Source organism: Stylophora pistillata, chromosome 12 (genome assembly GCF_964205215.1).
Source record: "Stylophora pistillata chromosome 12, jaStyPist1.2, whole genome shotgun sequence".
Taxonomy (NCBI): Eukaryota; Metazoa; Cnidaria; class Anthozoa; order Scleractinia; family Pocilloporidae; genus Stylophora; species Stylophora pistillata.
In genome coordinates this window covers 2,968,756-2,987,736 of record NC_142530.1, presented here as the reverse complement: position 1 = coordinate 2,987,736, position 18,981 = coordinate 2,968,756, and the positions used below count along the sequence as shown (strand labels likewise).

General features: G+C 38.7%; 1 protein-coding gene and 1 long non-coding RNA gene across 3 annotated transcripts in view; one reads left to right on the top strand and one right to left on the bottom strand.

The window, feature by feature from the left end:
• Positions 1–18,981, bottom strand: part of LOC111323464 (uncharacterized) — a 26,368-nt gene extending 7,387 nt beyond the window's left edge. For both annotated transcript variants that reach the window (XM_022926814.2, XM_022926815.2), the window contains exons 1-8: positions 18,757–18,981; positions 17,497–18,069; positions 13,789–13,878; positions 13,401–13,481; positions 8,558–8,656; positions 3,296–3,532; positions 831–1,040; positions 424–518 (exon numbers count right to left, since the gene is read on the bottom strand). In XM_022926814.2, the coding sequence (XP_022782549.2) occupies positions 424–518; positions 831–1,040; positions 3,296–3,532; positions 8,558–8,656; positions 13,401–13,481; positions 13,789–13,878; positions 17,497–18,069; positions 18,757–18,966 (1,595 nt within the window). In that variant the 5' untranslated portion in view covers positions 18,967–18,981. The remainder of the gene's footprint in view (positions 1–423; positions 519–830; positions 1,041–3,295; positions 3,533–8,557; positions 8,657–13,400; positions 13,482–13,788; positions 13,879–17,496; positions 18,070–18,756) is intronic.
• On the top strand, positions 11,708–15,297 carry LOC148718406 (uncharacterized). Its single transcript, XR_015993649.1, has 2 exons — positions 11,708–12,193; positions 13,429–15,297. It is a non-coding gene; the product is annotated as an uncharacterized LOC148718406 (long non-coding RNA).

Sequence of the window (18,981 nt, the reverse complement as noted above, 5' to 3'; positions counted from 1 at the left end):
AAATTTTGTCGAAGTGACTGCAGTAACAAGGAATTTTTCTGGTTAATGGTAACTGTAAAATACTAGACGACTTTAAATTGGGCAATTCACTCCCAGCTCCTTGGACCATAGCAGTTAAGTTCTTGCATCGAGTTGCCTTCCTTCGCCAGGTTCCTAGACAGGTTTTCCTCCGTTCTTCTACAGTTCCAGCTACTTTTTCCCACACCTGACACAGTTTAAATGTTTCCTAAAATGAACATCAGCGATGATGTTTTTGCACAGTTTTCCCTTTTCAATTACTTCACGTTCTTTGCTCCAATTCCCAAAGAGCGTTCTAATTCGATTTTGACACCGTAATCATTTCTAGTGTGCTGTGTTAAGTGTTATATTTCAATATAATTCTTATCTGTTATTACTGCAGAGTCGTTTCTGACTGCAACGTACCTTAGCTTTTCATGGGTATGTTCCATGCAGAAGATTGGACGATGGAGTAAATCTTCAGGACGTGGACTGGATTTGAGTTCGTCTAAGGACACAACCTAAAATAACCGCAAAACAATTAAAATAAGATCTTATTTTCTTCTCGCCCATTCTATGGGTGAAACAATAAATCTGTTTTTAGGAGTTCAGAGACTCGCATAGATTTGTCACTCTTAACAAATGTTTCTGTTTTTGAGATGGATCAGTTTTAAATTTGGTGCCGAAAGTATTCCAGGATTGCATTGGGTTTGCTATACTACACTTTCTGATGGGGCCATATTATTCGCACCACTCGCCCAACTGACCAATCATATACAAAATTACATTTCAAAAGCTATTCTCAAATTTTTTTTCAAAACGTTTGCGCTTACCCTGTGAGTCTTGGTTAGCCTCAGTCTCATGTGAGCATTTCTACAGTCATGACAGAGAAAGTCCATGCATTCGATACACCGCGCAGCCGCAGGGAGTTTGTCTTCACAGCTGCTACACATGATCGGGTTCTTATCGTGCGCGCGCACTGCCGCCACGTCCATCATGGTGGTTACCACGAAATTTGGCGGGAAAGCGCCGACACCACGCTCCTGAAAAAAAAAATAGCACAAAAAAATATTAAGAACAAAATTAGAGAATGAAATGAAAGGAAAGTAAAACTAAACCATGGTTAAGATATCAACGAGTCTATTTGCTTAAGCAAGCTATGCGGCGTTAAGAAAAAGTCACGTGCAGATTAATTTGATTTTCGAGTTTCACGAATTTGTAAGGCCACGAAAACTTCAATTTATTTATTTAATCACTTTCACCAGAGTGTGGTGAGGGTCGCACAACAGAGCGAGGCTCCAAATTAAGTGCGCCCTATATCCCACCCATCCCACCCCAGGGGAGGACATCCATCACACAGTAATCTCGTGTGTGGGAAATTAACGTCTCCTACCCCAACCCTGCAGGAGACGGGACCTCCATTTATTCGTCCCTATCCGAGAAGACTAGAATATCTAACCATTTCTTGATGTTATAGAAAGGTAGCAAATTCTTCTCAATTATTTTAAGACCCTGAGTGTTGGTCCGGCCGGGGCTCGAACCCTCGACCTCCCGCACAACAGTCCAGCGCTCTATCCATTGAGCTAACCGGGAGGCGGTTAACTAACCGGGAGGCGGTTAAGTTCAAGTAACAATACGGTTCAAGTAACAATACGTGTAATTTTAGCAAGCAAAGAAACACACGTGTAGTTTTGCTATGCGAAGGGCTTTCACAGGCCTAGCCGTTGATTATTTCTGGAAGAATTGACCCAGTTAATGAGTTATTAAAACAGGCTTTCGGAAATTGCAACGTAAAGTTGTCGAATGAACCTTCACTTCTCCGCAACTCAATGGCCTAGCTATTTTACACTACTTGCGTGTGCAGATGGATGAGAAACTGTCGCAAATAACAAAATGATATCTCTGAAAACTTTCTGATCTCGTTTTAAACTATAAACTTTATGAGTGGTAATTCAAAACACCGAGAACTGTAGAGATTTTTAAGGAGCGTAAAATCGGCGCGTGATTCTTAGAGTGGTTTTGTCAGCTAAACATCAGACACAAAAAGAGTTTATAAACCAAACCGAATGGTGCATAATGACATAACTTAGCAATGGTTTCGATAGCATTTTCCATAAACGGCTGTCAATGGAGGTAAAGGTGGCTGAGCCGTTCCTAAAGCGAAACAAAAACATTATAGCCCACACGCAGGCTAAACTTGCAGACTATAGGCGGCAGAACACCGCCACCAACCATTTTTGAGGAAACTCGTAGAGAAATTGCACGGTGTATTCCAGAAATTTTTCAAATTAGCAAACAACGATTCCAAAGCTGATTTCTTGTGTCTAACGAGTTCAATCGAACACGCATGTTGATTCTGAATTTGATGATTTTTAATTTAAAGGTACTATTGCACAGTTTCGCACAATAATAACCTGGGGTTATATAGTTTTATTTTAGGCCTCTCGATTGTCTTTTGATCTTTACTTATTATGAATACAAATAAAATGCATGGTTGAATCTGCGGGGGCGGTACTACAACGGAGTTTGGTACGGATGAATTCCATGTAAAAGCCACAGTCGAGGAAAGCTTGTCCTCAAAGCTTCAGCTCGTTGTTTAGGACGAAAAAGAGCCTTTTATGCGTTGCATTATGTTCAGTTTGTTACATTTTTCATCGATCTTAAACCCACACGGGTCGGCAGAATGCAAAATAAAGTTATTGACGCGTTTTCGAATTTCAATGAATAGAAATTAGTCTAGCTAGTCAGTCTAACATCATACCTGGCATTAATTTCGGAAACAAACTCAGCCTAACACGCCTTTGAAAAAACTTCGTTAAAAATCGAACGTATTGCTTAATTCAAGTTTCGGGGTTTCTTTTATTTTGACTAAATATCATGATGACCCTTTCATTATGTATGAAATGGAAACTGTCCACTCCTAAGACACGTGCAAAAAATCCTGATGAAATGGTAAGCAACGAAGACAAATTTTGAGATAGGATAAATTATTTCAGGTGTTACGATGCGAGCTACATTAGGCTTTGTGGAAAAATAAGCTTCTTTGTAAAATAGAGAGAAATTTTTATGAAGGCAAGCGGCAATAAGGGTACATATGGTATTGACAAAGAAGGCCTTTAAAATCCAGCGATGGTTTATCTGGTCATCTTTGCGTAAACGATATTTCAACAATGGTTTCGATATAGTCAAACAAATCATCAAATGACTGTTGGGATAGGCTATAGTTTCTCGAAGTAACTAAAGTTGAAGGAGACGAGGTTATGATAAAAATTAAACAAAACGAAACGCTCAGACGTACCGTGAGAGGGACATCTGTACGACAAGCAGGGCAGCTGAGCGAACTTGACCTCGGGACCACAAGGTTTTCCAAACATCTTTTACAAAACGTATGCAGACATGGCAACAGTCGAGGGTTCACAAACATTTCATGACACAAAGGGCAAAACAGATTAACAGAACTCCCTGTCGAAAACACTGGATTATCCATCATCGGATTGATATCCAAATCGTCTCGCACGGACGCCATCTTGTGCTCCTGAAAATACAAACAACCGTTTCAATTTGTTGCAACTTTAGCACGCGCCAGGAGGCCAGCATTAAACGGCGTTGATATCAACAGCGACTAAAAACTCGCTTTTCGCCTCAGGGGATAAATTAGGGGAGGTTTTGAGTCGAATTAACTCGTATAAAGTTTCATTCCAATCAAGTTTTAATCCTCTTTGAAAGAAGTAATGGCTGATGAATTGTTCAATGCGGCCTTTCTAAGCAAACTATTTCAACACAACAAATGGCAGACATACTGAATGCAGAATTAAAGTTTCTCTTACCGAATCGTTTTCCGATTTTTCCTTTACATCTGGTTCTGTGTCAGTCGACATACTGAGAATCGGTTTTATCCTCTACTTATAAATCTGAAATACCACTCCACAGTACAAAAATCATGATCTTCACTGACAATCCGTGCAATTTCTGACACAAACGCAGCCAAAATGACACGACGAAAAGACTTTGTCAGTTAATGTTGAAATCCCATTGCGAAAAAAGACTAGTTATTGTCACGTCTCGCTTGGTTTCACCTGATATTTGAAGGAAACTCTACTAACAGAATATATTAACTCACATCAGGCTCCATAAAATTCTAGGCGTCAAGCTATTCTTGGAGAACGCCATCACTTTTAAATTTTTAATGTTGTGGATAGAAAGGACCAATCTGAAAGCTTGATTTATTCAAGTTATCTATACGGAACTGATTATTTGTAGTATCTGCATTGAACTAAAAAATTGGTCGCGGAGGTGAGTCTTTTATATTTGCATTGATCTTATTCTCAAGTCTGTAAGAATCACAGATTGTATTGAACAAAGATAATTACTGTTAAGAGGCGATTTGCTACGCCTCATTTTCCGTCCGATTCACAGAAAATCATTAGAATAGAGTAAAAAGCCATCATTTTTCATCGTGGTTAAAATTACGCATTATCTGTTTTGTGTACAAAATCAAATTGATTCCGTTTACTACTGTTTTTAGCTCTGTCTAGTAACAGAAAATTATATCACTTTCAGAAGAAGAACAGGCCATTATAATCATTACTCTACACTGTTCAAAGGTAAAAATGAAAACCAGATTTTAACATGTGGTAGCGGCAATCAGTGCCTAATAAAGTGATCGTGCTTTTTTTTTTTCTGACCGATCGCTTGGCTCTTCGAATTTGAACAAATAAAACCGTTCCTTCTCAACTTGATGCAATGAAAGTTTAAACCTCATATTTTCATTTCCTCAACAAGTTACTCAACCCACGCCCCACCCCGTCGTGTACAGTATCATCCCCCACCATCTCCACCCAGCCATAAATCAGAGACCAACTTCCCAATCGACGCAAATTTAAGGGCAGGCTAAGAATTTTTTTTGCCGTAAGTCAAAAGGCGTTTTCGGTATTCAATTTTTTTGCTGGGTTATTTCTCCTTCCTAAAAACTCCGCTATACCTCTGTGTTTTCAAACTTTATCCACTTAACGTAAACCTAGAACCTTATTGGTTTAAGTGACGAGCGAAAACCCTCAAAAGAGTGGCAAACTGGGCGAATGCAATTGTCAAAGGTACGGCTGCAGAGGCCTGGGCCCTGGCGTTTTTGACGCCCACCTTTTCGCTCGTTTCCATGCCACTAACTAAGCATCTGACGCAAGGTCATCTATTAAATAACGAACGCATTGATCATTACTCTTCAGATGATAAGCTGCATCATACATACATTCTGATTGGTTCTCATATGTGATCTATTAGAGAACAGACGCATTGGTGACGTCACCATCACAAATGGTGACGTCACCAATAGATCACAGAAAACGTCAAACTTGATGTGGTGAGAACATCAATAACAGAGTCGACTACGCCTTGTGTGCGAGTTTTTTGTTCTTATCACATTATGAACTCATCTGTGATATAATACAGAACAGACGCACAGTAACATTGAATCTATTTCTTGAAGAAATCGAAGGTCCACAGAATTGTATGATTATCCGGAATCCTGCATCCCGTACCTATTTTATTACCGAACGAAAGCTATAATCGACTTGGCTCCTTAGCAGGTGGTTAGAAAGGGGTTCTACGTGGCTAAATACAACCGCTCAGTAAACTTCAGAATTTTCAGTTCTGTATCCCGTTCGCACCTCGTGTCCTGATAACTCCATGTACAACTTCCCTTCCCTCCGGAGTTTTCAAAAAACAGGCTTTTCGACCACTTTGCGAGTGCTGTAACTCGTGTTCTGGGGAACAAGGTTGAAAAACGACTTGCCGAAGTTTCACCGAAGAAGTCGTAAAATTTGTCGAGTATTGCAAAGCACCATGGGTAAGCACTATTCATGGTAAAAAAAACGTAAAGCGCAAAAGAAAGTTTGTGAAGCACAAATCTTTCCACTCACTCAACGGTCGGTGATATTTTAAAGCTTATAATAAAGATGATCTATAATTTACTAAGTGTGATAATTACACTGACTCGCCATTGGTAAAAATTAACTCTTGTCAACACAGAACATACAAAGAGCATGATTGCGGTGCGCGAAAAGAGACAAATCGTTTGTAGGCGCCATTATGGAAATACGATGAGCGGTCAGGATTAACTTTTCCTCTCAATCCACTAGCTGTACAAAGCTACGAAAATAACGACTGTCACCTGGGTTCGTTTTATAAGATAAAGCACTTATTCCATTTTCGTTTGATGGCCACGAGAAATGTATGAGCCAACTCGAAAATAACGCCTGCTCACCTCGACCTTAGATTTGAATGACTACAACAATTTAAAGTGAATAGAAATGCTACGGGCGTCTGGGGTGAATATGATCAATATTTGACAACTAGAGGTAAATACATGCTTGAAATAGACACATATCATTTATCACGTAGAAAAAAAAATTGCACGCAGCTGGATTTAATAAATATAATCGAAAAATTCTCAACCCAGTACATCTGAAACGACTGAAAAAAAAAACGACAAAACGAAGACTTTTCTTTCCAAAGACATCCCTGACGCAAAGAATTAATCAGCGTCCTTGCATCAAGACAGAAAAGTTTGTTTTTTCCATAAATCTAACATTGTAGTATCACAAAGTGCTATAAAAATTATTAGTTTTATGGCTTCCGAATCATCTAGGAACAATTTGTGTGTTAATTAAGTAAGACACATTTCTATCTTTTGTTTGATTAAATCAGGAATAAGATTCTTATCTTTTCGTTCCTTTCTTTTTGTTATGGTTCCAGAAAGCTCAAGTCTTCCTCTACTTTTATACTCGAGCCGATCGCTCCAGATAAATTGTCCTGAATAAATATTTCGAAAATCATTTGTTTGACCATATAATAAATTACACCGACGCTGCCAAACTTGGGTTAAAGCACTCTGACACATTGAACAAACAGATGCGGAATTCCCTAGTTACCCTTGCGAGTACATAAAAAATTAGACCATTTTTTGCGTACTTGCAAGAAACTATCAACGCTTCCAAAAAAACACAAACCTCGTATCTGACAGACCGAGTTTGTCTTTGATAGGAACACATTCCTTCATTCGTCCGCCAGCAGACGAGTTCTTCTTCGAAAAAGGTCATAGTCGTGAAGGCTTGCGAGAGCGAATTGAATTTCAATTCATCGATTTGCTCTGGAGGGAGCATCTCCGCGAACAAACCCCCGATGAAACACGACTGTGACGCTCGGCTTCTGCTCGGTGTAATCTCGGCAGAAGATGACCGACTTTTTGGCTAACCCTTCCGCTGTTCTATCATTTGTCGTAGCTCGATTGATTTCGATTATAGAATTATGAAGTAAATCAAAACCCATGATCAATCATTATTGTAATATTGCGAAATAATTTATTAAAGGAGAAAAGCTGAAAGAAAGTCTAAATTCATCCGGCTGAACATTAATATCGATCTGAATATATTTAGAAAATTCGGTACAGTTATCAAACATTCTTATCAAATAAGCTATTTGAAACGGTTTTTTATTCCTTAAAAAGAAAACAATAGTTCTCAGTTTAGATTTTCCGATATGCTACAATGTAATTCTCGGCTTACCTAGAGTTTGTTGGGAAAATAAATGCCATTCCTTCATTTGTCAAGAACTAATGGATTTAGATTAAATAACCAATAGAATTTCCGTTATTTTGGTACAAAGAATTTGATGGATTGAATTTCCTTTATTCAAAATCATTGACAAAGAATAAAACATACGCGACAAAAAACCTCGAAAAGTAAACACGTGACCTTTTAGCACAAAGTAACAATGTAACGATTCAAATTTAACCGAAGTGCCATTTATGTAACATTTCGATGTTTGGCATTTTTTCGGGACGGCCCCTTTAAAACCTGGACTCATATTTCGCTTAAAGTTTATTACAACACTACTATGGAAACCCTGGGAATTCTCTTTTTCACCGGGGGAATCATCGGACTCAGACTTTAATGCGCAGTTGTACGAATAAAGCGAAGTCACGTGGTTAAGAATGTGTATTGACTATTCTAGTATTATGCATACATCAACGATTTAGAATAAAAAATGTTTTCAATTTTGCATTTTAATACTGGAAATATGCTCCAAGATTGATTTTCCTATGAAAGAAAAGCGGTTTTTTAAGCACGAAATACGTCATTTAATAACCACCAAATACGTATGTTACCCCACGTCTACTAAGAAGATAGCAAAACTAAGAAAAACCGAAATAAAATCCACGAAGAAATTTTTAGTCTTGTTTTTGTAGCTGGATGATTACTGCGTCGGCAGAACTCATGTTTTGAGAACTATTTCTCCTCTTAAGTTCTTCCGAAGACTTCGGTCGACTTTGATAAATCAAAAACTATAAACGAAGTTACTCAAAACATGGCTACCTGACAAATGAATCAGTGCTGAAACAAAAAAAGGAAGATGTATACGGCAGGAAATTCTGTGAAGAAACGTTGTCTTCCTGTATTTACGAAAGGCACGCAATTTAACTTACACCGGAGTAAATATGTTAGTCAATAACATGTGTTAACGTCGTAAAATCTAATTTACTACAGGAAATAAATTGTCAACTTACAAATTCCGCAAGCTTTCGAGTTGTTGTGATTCGCCACATTGTCGCGTCTTCTCTGAAATCGTCAGTACTCAGTGAAAGCGGCTTTGCTAACGGGGAACCCTGCAAGAAACAACTTTTATCATTGAACTTGGAAAACTACGGTGCGCGATAAAATGAACATAAATATATTTCATTATCGCGAGCTGATCTCAAGGACGCGGTTATGGGTCAACTCTGCAAGATCCTCAAGCTGCGGTCGAATTAAGATTACGGAGAATAAAATCAATTCTATTTCTCTGCGCTTCTTGGTGAATAATTCATAGCCAAAAGTTCTTCGTAAACATAATTGCTATGACTTAAGCCAAATAGTGCATTGCTACAATATCCCATTTGTTCGCGAGACGCGGCAAAACTTTTTCTTAACCTGCTAGTTAGATTATATTAAATGTTTCATAACAACTATATTGGTTTTTTTTTGACAGCAATGGTTATAGATAACTTGTAACTATTTCACATTTTCAGACAAACTCTGATTGCTTCTCTGAAAACCGCCAACTTTCGTCTAGATGTTTCTGCGATTAATGGTAATTTCTATCCACAACGGCGCGAACTACGTTGTTGACAAAACAACAAGCTTTCTTAATTTAATCGAAATAATTTGAAAAACGATTCTGAAAATACCGCACTTCATTGGTTCAACTTAAATAATTTGAACCGTGTTAATACCGAGATGGAGAGCAAACAGAGAAGAACATATTTTTTTCAAGCGCGAAAAACTTCCAACCTTACCATGGAAAAAGTGCAATGCCGATGTCGGAGTTTTGATGAAAATCGAGCAGGTAGAACTCAAATAAATTGAGAATCAAAACATAAAGCTCTAGTGATTAGAAACACGGTGAGAAAAACCCACAATGAATAACTATTTCAATTTTACCGAAAGAAGAAAAAAAAAATCACTGGCGACAAAAGACATCTTGTTGGCCATGTTTTCGTCAAAGTTTGAGTTGAATACTGGACAATTCTGCCTCAGTCGTCTTTTGAAATGTTGCATGTTGCAAATTTTTGAGCAAGAAAGATCTTCTAAGAGATTAATTGTCAAGATCTTCTCAGTGAAGATTCATAAGATGGAATAAAGACTAACAACGAAAACCGTGACATTTTCTAAAATTATAAATAATTACCTGGGTGTCTGAGTTGAGCAATATGATATTTTTGAGGGCCTTTAAACTAGTGGCCTTCAAATTTTACCATATACAGCGAAGTTTAGAGGAAAAACTTTATTTTTTTCCAAAATATGAAAAAAGTTGGCTCATCGAGTCGTGGCCTCGTGTTCAAAACGAGATGTTATTCTGTCAAGGTTTTCCGACAGCCTCGTTTCCAACGCAAGCTCATGTCACGGTCTCGTTTTCAAAGCGAGGTTTGACACAGGAACACCTGTTTCCCAAAACTAATGAAGCTCTAGTACCGGTGGAGGGAACAAATAAAAACGCACTAATGTTGGCGTATTTTGATGTGACTTCATTGTTAAAACTGTAATCTATTTGAGAGCGGTATTGTTTTTGGCCCAGAGTGATCACACCACACAACATCTGATGAAAACCGACAAATGAATTCTAATTGATAAACACCGCCAGTTTCGACTCCTCGACGATTTCTCAAAAGTTATCCTGATTTCCTTTTACTGCTTCATTTCGTGAGAACTTAAAATCTTCCCAAACCATTTCATTTCATTTTATGAAAAATAAAAGATGGGAGTTATTTTGGTCGCAAATACATCAATTAGTAGCGAAGCAGGTGTAGTAAAACCCATTGGTCGCAGGAAATCGAATAATTTCTTCTCTGACAAAACTTTAAGAGAAGAATGAGAAACAAAATTATTATTCTGTGAGGAGATGCCTCGTTAAATTTGGAAAATTTCCCTCGGTAATATTGCGGGTTTTTTTTTGTCAATTCTACCAATATTTACTTCGATTCCATTTTCCGCTCGATAATAAACGCACTGGACGTAACTTCCAAATGCCGTTCAGCTTTCATGCAGAGAAGTTAAAGCACATCGGGAGGAAAATAATCATGAACTTACAAAAAATCGCCGAAAGTTCGAGACTACACAGTAACCGACTTCTCTTATTACAGTAAACGTTTCCTCTTCACGATTTATGCAGAAGAAATACCTCTTGTTACATTGAAGATTTAAGCCGCAATCGTATCGAGCTAAAAACCATAATTGTCGATCTCTATATTAAGAACTTTTAGCATGATAAAAGTGTTTCAATTTATGCCAACGAAACTTTGAGTTACTTAATTTTTTTAAATTTTAAAACGCCTGAAAGTCTCATTGTCAAAGTTTCTGCGCTTGACATGGATTCCAGCAATCTCTTTGTACATAAATATACACTGTACACTGAAAAGCCAGACAAATATCGTCTCTTACCAAGAAACAACGAAAACAGAATTATTTATCAATTCCGCGGTGCAGGAATCAAGCGACGAAGTAATTTTCAAGCCAAATTTTCAAACAACGAAAGAAGTCGTCTTCATAGTTGACGAATCCTTGATATCAACTTGAACGATTTCCGTACGATAAAGCCAAATATTTTTGATGTGTAAACGGTTATACAGCATGACTCAAGATGAAAAAAATACCTTTAAATCAATTGCGACTACTTTTTCCCAAAAATCCTCAAGTTCTCGAATGGCAGGGAAAAAATTCCGCCGGCTCTGGCGCCAGGTTCAATTTTCCATTCGCATTGCAAGGCAGCAAAGACTTCTATTTCCTCTTTGATCCACGACCAAAGACCAAATGTCTGTTTAGACCGCGATAACTCCGGTTACATCAATTTGAATAACAATCAAACTCATTTGAATTCATCCTAAAAGTAGGATTTCCCCGATAGGCAATTTCTGTAGGAGCGACTTAAATTATGAAAAGGCACGTAATGAGCGTGAGGAACCTCTATTATAATTTCTTATTTCAACTGATTTTTTTTAACAAGATAGAACATCGCGCTCGGAGCTGACTAAATGTATGATTTATTTTTTCCGATAAACTAAAAAAAATTCTTGACTGACAGCTAAGCAGCTGAGCCTCAAAATGGTTTGCTATTTTTCTGGTAAGCGGTTTCCTAATAAAATCCAAATTTGTTAGGTAAACATCAACAACGTGTCGTGCGAAATAAGGTCAGGGCTGCGTGAATCGCCTAATGACCTTTGTGCGTTCGCTTTTGAGGCATAATTGTGTCCATAGTTTGCTGTGTCAAAAAACAACTGCCGTTTACAGGAAATTCATCAGGCATATCAAGCAGGGATATCTTTCCTATCCTAAAAGCGCCAAGAAGGATTTGCTGCCCACGTAGCCAGGAAATGTAATCTTTCATCAATTTTTTTTCTTTCTTTTTTGCGTCGCGTTGGAAACAAAAGTTTCTATCTTGAGAGAAATCCTCCCGCACGAAAAAAATGAAGAGGATTCTCGGTAAATTAGAGAATTCCGTGAACACATCATCTTCAATCTACAACCTTATCACAATCTGGTTTTGGAAGCTCTGGAAATTTCCTTTTAGAGTGGGCGAGTAGACGGGAAAAAAAACGCCCTGTGACAAACAGTGGGAATTTAAAAGACTAACACCAACTGTGTAAAGGAAGATTTTTAACGCCTTCAAAGTGAGTTTTCTTACTTCTGTAATGTAAATTTTTTCACAAGCTGTAACTGCAAACAAACGTGGGCGAGCTATTGAAAACCATCTATTATTTATCTTTTTTGACAGAAATTTCAGCAGAACAAAACTTAGATCAATATTGTCGCAATTCCTGAGAAATGAACAGGAAATTTCTTGACGGGTTTAGTCCATTTCAAGAGGCTCAGACACAATCAATTTTGACTGTCGTGTCACTTTGCTCTTTTACGAATTACCGCACTCACGACAAAGCTTTTTCAAATGATTTTCAGAAAGGATTATAGTAAGAGGAACATCTCGTGTTAAGATTTGTGGCAGACCACCAAAGGACCAACTTAAATACCACAAAGTCCTTGCTAATTTTCCGCCGGGGGGGTAGGGGAGAGACGCGACCCCTTCCCCTCCCCTCTTAACAAAAAGCATGGTGATAACTTGGGGTCTTGAATCTTAAAACGCGTAGACAATTCAATGTTTATCGTCTTAAACAGTGTCTTTGTGGACCAGAAGCCACGTGTAGGATGAAAGCGCTTTCCCTACTCGAGTAATAACACCAAGTGTCTCTAGAGCTCTGTTTGACTGAGTGTTATAAAACCAAAATCAATGAGATCACAGTAGCCAATCAGAGGAAAGGACAATAGCTTTAAGAGCCAATGAGAACTCAAAGTAACACCAAATTGTGATTGGTTTTAATTTTGCATCTGATTGGTTGAAAGAGTGGTGCATGTGATGCAATGGTGAAAAGTAAAAGAAACTATTTGTGAAAAACATTTTGCGTCTAGAGTCCAAACTCCGTTATTAAACTTGAAATAAATGTATTAAATTCAAAAACGCAACTCTTGGCTGTTAATAAAGCCGTCCAGAAGTCTCAAACTCACGTAAAACACACGCCACAATTTTGAAACAATAAAAGGCTCAAAAAAGACTGAACTCTACTCCAAAAACGAGTGGTTACAAATGCATCCACGTCATCCTCGATATCAGGTTAAACTGAGGTCTCTGAACATGATTGGCTAATTAACAGGATCAGGTACATAAATACAAAAAACATACCAAGTAGAGAGAGAAAGAAAAAATTTCGGTTAGAAATATATTCACGAAAATTGAAGAAAAAAATAAACAGCATTTCCTCTCCAGTCTGTAAATGTCTCTGCACGAGCCACAGTAAAAAACTTACGTTGAAAACGTCAACTCACATTTGTCTTTACTGCATCATCTTTATAGGGATGACTGTTCACTTCCACCTGACTCTTGGACATTGATAGTTCCTTTGGACTCTAAAACAAGAGAATATTCCAAAATTTTCAAAACCTATTCATCACGACGAGCAGACTAATTGGATCAGATGTAGATGGTTTCCTATTCACCTTATAAATCTTCCAGTCGTTTTTTGAATGTCTCTTGATAACAAGCATGACGCTTTAAGAAAACGTGATAACGTGACAATGACTTTAAAGAAGACTTCAGTGTTACATGGCGGGTTTGCACATACATGGCACAAACTGATATTTGTTTAAGTTTAATTCTTCATCCAGACAATATTTTGTGTTTTCCCCTTCTTATTTTCAAAGCGCCTGCTGTTACCTTTTGATCTTTACTGTGAGCCTGTAGAGCGTCCTTTAATTTCACCAGAGACGACAAAAATTCACTTTTACCGGACGATGCAGCTTGTTTCTAAAGAAAGAAACAAAAACGATATGCAAACACATTGAAACTCTCCTGATAAAAAATTGTACAGAGGTCAAAGATAGGTTGTATATATACAAGAAAAAAGGTTCAAGTTTGTTCTGAAGCCCTTGATCCACATTGTAGGAGCTCGTCTGGGTTTTCATAGCAAAGACTGGGAATATTGCATCCCTTCCGGATGGGTTGCAAGTTCATCAAAAAGGCCGTAGGGTTTGACTTGAGCCGGTCCGTAAAAAGCCGTCTGTCCCTGCACTTACATGGCTCTTTTGCATTTTCCGAGTACTTAAATTAAAATTGTGGACTCAATGTGACCTCAACACGCTACAGAAATGGAGCGAAAATTGGCAACCTAGTTTTCACCCTGACAAATGTGAGGTCCTACGTGTTACCCATACGAGAGATGACACCAGCTATCCTTACGAGCTATCTGGTTGTACGCTTCAGTGTGTCACCGAAACGGTCTATTTGGGGGTCTCACTGTCTTCAAATCTATCCTGGAACACCCATACGCAGAAAGTTGTTAATAAAGCCAATGAGATTGTGGGTTTCCTTAAGAGGAATGTTGGTGCAGGGAACAAGGAAGTCTTTTCTCGTCTGTACAAGGCCTTGGTTATGCCCATTCTGGAATATGCTGTCCCTCTCTGGTCAGCATATTTACAAAAGAACATTGATGCTCTTGAAAGAGTACAACTTAGAGCCTCGAAATACGCTCTCCCGATGTCATGATCTATGGACTCGCCGTACGAAGAAAGACTGGCAATGCTTGGGTGGTCCAGCCTTCAGTCAAGGAGATCTTATCTATCCTTGCTAGAGTGCTAGAAGACTATTCATGGTCTTAATGGCCTCAACTATAATGATTATTTCGAATTTAATAGTTGTGGTAAAACAAGATCAAACCATTCATTTAAATTAAGACAGCCATTAGCTAGAGTAAATTGTTTTTCGCACTCATTCTTTGTTAGAGTTGTGAGACAATGGAATGCTCTTCCTAAAGAGATTGTGAAACAATGGAATGCTTTTCCTAAAGAGATAGTGCACGAACAGGATTTTAACGTTTTTCGTAGTAAGCTTAGAAAGTATTGTAAAAATTTCGTAAAATATGCTATATATACATATAGCTAACTGCAGACAGTACTTTTTTTTTTTTTTTAATTAATGTTTTATTTACAGAGGTAGTTAATTACTTACAATGATTGATTATAATAATTGGATAATTTAGATACGGTGATTGGGATCACAACAAATCAGGGGAAATTACATTCGATCGTAAATAACAGAACATTGAAGGTGAATACCGCTGTGCAGTGCGGCGCTTTGGGGAACTAATGCATTACTAGGGGTTCATTGTTCGTAGCTTGTGGACGAGTTGGATTACATTAAAGGCGTAAGTGCTAGTTGTTCAGGAAAGGTTTCTTATTCTTTACACTATTTACAGATGGGGGGGAGCCTCTGTACAATGCACCAATTAAGGAGACCCGACGAAGGGGCTTGTTGGGGGGGGGTTTAAATCTTTATTATAAGTTGCTGATTCGCAAAGGAGCACAGGACATTCCGGTAAGCCCAGAATGTGGTTAAGATGGCGCGAGGTGCAATGTGAAAGGCGGCTGTTATGCGTTGGCGAATGCGGGTGTTAATTCTAGAGATAATGGTTTGAGCGGATGGCCGTTTAGATTCGAAAGTGTCGAGGTTCCGGGCGGCCCACAGCTCATTTAAGGTGAGTTTTATTAGAAAGGAGGTGATGGCATTTGAATGCGCCCAAGAGGAGCCTTGGGGCAACCCTTGGCGTAATAAAATAATAGTGCAGACAGTGCCGTTTCGGCCTTCTGGGTCTCATCAGTGCAGTGCTGATGCTATGATGTGGGAGAACCGAGACGGTCACCCCAAACGACCCGACCTTTGTGGTATCGTCTAAGCCATGCCAGAGTGCTCAAACCAGAGTAAACTAGCGAGCATGCGCAATTGCAAAAGCAATGACTCATCCTAGATAGAGTGCTCAATTTGGACATGAAAGCAAAGCTTTGTATGCCAAAGAGCTATAATATAGATATATATATATATATTTTTTTTTAACCTATTTCTTAATGACTCTTAAATTTTACATTGCAGTATACATATTTTATATTTTATGTAGGGAGCGTCCTCGATAGAGATAACCTCCGACGCTTCCTTCTATGTATGCACATAATAAAATTGATTGATTTTATTTGATTCGATTTCATTTGACTTCAGCTTGAAAAAAAAAAGCAAATAAAAAAACCAATGATTCGCGTTCCTCGATGAATTATAAGGTTATTGTTTTTGACTTGAAGAAAAAAAAGGAAAATTTTTTCATTGTAGAGTCTTTTTAGTAGTTGTCCAGCGTGCGGTCATGATGCAAGTAAGTCATGACCTTGTGGTAAACATATCAAACTCACGGGGTACAAATAGTCTCTTACTGAATTTCGTGACCACGCCCACTTCATCGGTCCACTCAAATCGAGTGCGATTTTTGGATGTTATATCATCTTGCCGACTCTCTGTATAAAAAGTTAACAATGTACCACCGAAATATTGAACTATAATATCATGGCTTTCCATTTTGTGTATTTTCGTACCACAAAGTAAAGTTTTTCCCTCGTCATTTTCACCTTTTCTCGAGCGGGTCCGTCAAAATTAAGAAGGCGTTCGTGGTCAAAACAAGACCGAGCAAGGAGTCTTGGGCGATTTCTCTCTTACGCAAGCGCAAATTGAAAATGTACCGCCAAAATCAAAGAGAGGGACAAATTTTCTTTGTTTTGATATGTAAATTGTCGAACAAGGAGCAGATTGAACCTCGTCAAATGGCTAGTCAAAACAGCCACACCCTCCTCCTTTTGCTCGTTTCCTGTTTTATAAGCGTGAAAGCAGTGGGAGAAGAATCGGGTAGCTCGGAAAGCGCTTCACCATCGTTTACTTACGAGATAAACAAGTAAGATTTGTAAAGTTATTTTCCGAAAGAGTCGAAATAAGTACATTTTTTTCAGGTTAGATTGCTGTTTTTACCCTAAACGTCGTCCAATAAATTTTTGTTGCAGCCTTCTAATCTATACAATTTCGAAGGAAAATATTCAGATGCTTCACCGTCCCCGAAGGGGGTTCTGTCCTGGTCTACCGGTTCACAAGGGAATTACCATTGTTCTTTCTTTGTTTAGGGGTTATCGGTTAGCTATTGTGTATCGTTTGGTCTTTTGTATTGGCTCTTGTGAACCGGTACACGAGGACAGAACCCTGAAGGGTCTCCACTCATCGAAGCGTGTACTGTAGCCAATGTAGTGAATTTTCAGTCTTTTGTTGGGTTTTTCAACCTCCGTGACTTCAATATCATACAATTTTGTATCATTTCTCTGTGAAATGACCTTTTTAACAGGGGTGTATGCTGAGTATTCATTGCAGAATCGCTTTGCTTCTCTTATCTCTCTCTTAGGCTTGTCCGCCATTTTGAAAATTTGCTCAGGAGCGCATCTGGGTTAGCGGCCGCGCCAGGCTGGAACCGACAAAAACAAATGTCCATCGCAGTGGGGAAACAGTTTGATATGATTTACCCGTCCGGAACTCCCACTCAGTCAATAAACTGTACGAATACCTTACCTGTGACTTCAATGAGCATTTCTCTTCCTTGTGAAGCGGTTGTCCCAATTTATGTGGCTTTGGAGAAAGGGGAAGTTTACTGTTACTCCGACCACCTCCGATGCTCTCGCCGTGATTTTCATCTCGTTGCGTATTATGTCTCGTGTCAAAGTTTTCCTTGTTACCCGAGCCGTGAGGTACAGACATATCCACGGGGTTTGACATATCCCCGCGGTTTGTTTTATCTCTGGGGTGTGACCTATCCTTGGGGTAAGGCTTATCTTTGATGTATCTCCTTAAAGACCCTTCACCTTCACAGCTCGACTTATCTTTAGGGAGTACTTCATCTCTGCGATGCGGCTTACCCCTGGGGTATTCCCCCAAAGGCCTGCCGTTGGGATTTTCCACCCGTGGTCTTGTACCATCTGTCTCTTTCCTCCGGTCGGTAAGCGTGTTTCTGCGATTCCTTCCAAGGACCTCTCGGTTTCTGGTCTCTCCGAAATGTTGTGAATGTTCTCTGATTTTTCTATGGCCGTCGCATTCCTTTTTACCGTGTTTGGAGTTCGAATCATTGGAAAGTAATTCTTTTACAGTCTGTTAAACATAAAACTGCAATTTTATTACTCCTACTTTACTTCATAACTCTTCAGAAAAGTACCTGTTTCGACCAACTAACCCTTCATTTGATAGAGAATCATTAAATATAAAAGGTAATGAAAATTGTGAAAGTTGGCACAGCATGCGATAACAAGGGCAGAAATATGACAAGTTGTTTTGGCGGGAAAACGCGCGAGTCTGAAATGCACGCGTCTGTTTTAAGCTTGAGCGAGGCTTCTAAGCTTTTAATCGCAAATTTAAAGTAAGAGCGGCACCGAAGCAAAGTTTAAAATATGAAAAGTTTTATCCCTATTATCTAAAAGGTTCTGCGAGCAAGTGAACTGAGTAACTGAAACGGCAGGTACTACAAAACAGGTGGCAAATAAGAAAAAAAAAACTTGTTAAGTGAAGAAAATGACCGATCGCAATTTTAATTCACAGTTCTGACTTATTTTGCGCAACAGAAATAACACCATATCGTTATTTGAAACAAATCTCGCAGTGAAAATGTACATCTATGGTCTGAAGAAGGATGAAAACTACATTAAAGAAAAATTAAGATTAATTGGACCACATCAAGCCGAGGCTTGGTCTTTCACTTCCTTATTTTGCAGCGCAAAATTCGTATGCAGAAATTCAAATAAATTAGGCGAAAGTGAACAGAAGAGAAGGAAACTTTCTTACCTGTACCTCATCTCGGGACGAAGCTTTCCTACCATGATCGCGCCGTGTTCTGACCGACTCTGCTTGGTTCAGAGTGTTAACATTTTCATCTCCTTCCCCGCTCGGCAAGTTATGAATTCTCTGCCGTATTTTCAATCGGAGTTTATCGCGCATCGAGCCCTCCTTGCGAATAATTCCTGTCTTGCTTCTTTCGTCGGAGATTTTCGACATGATTGAAACTGATTT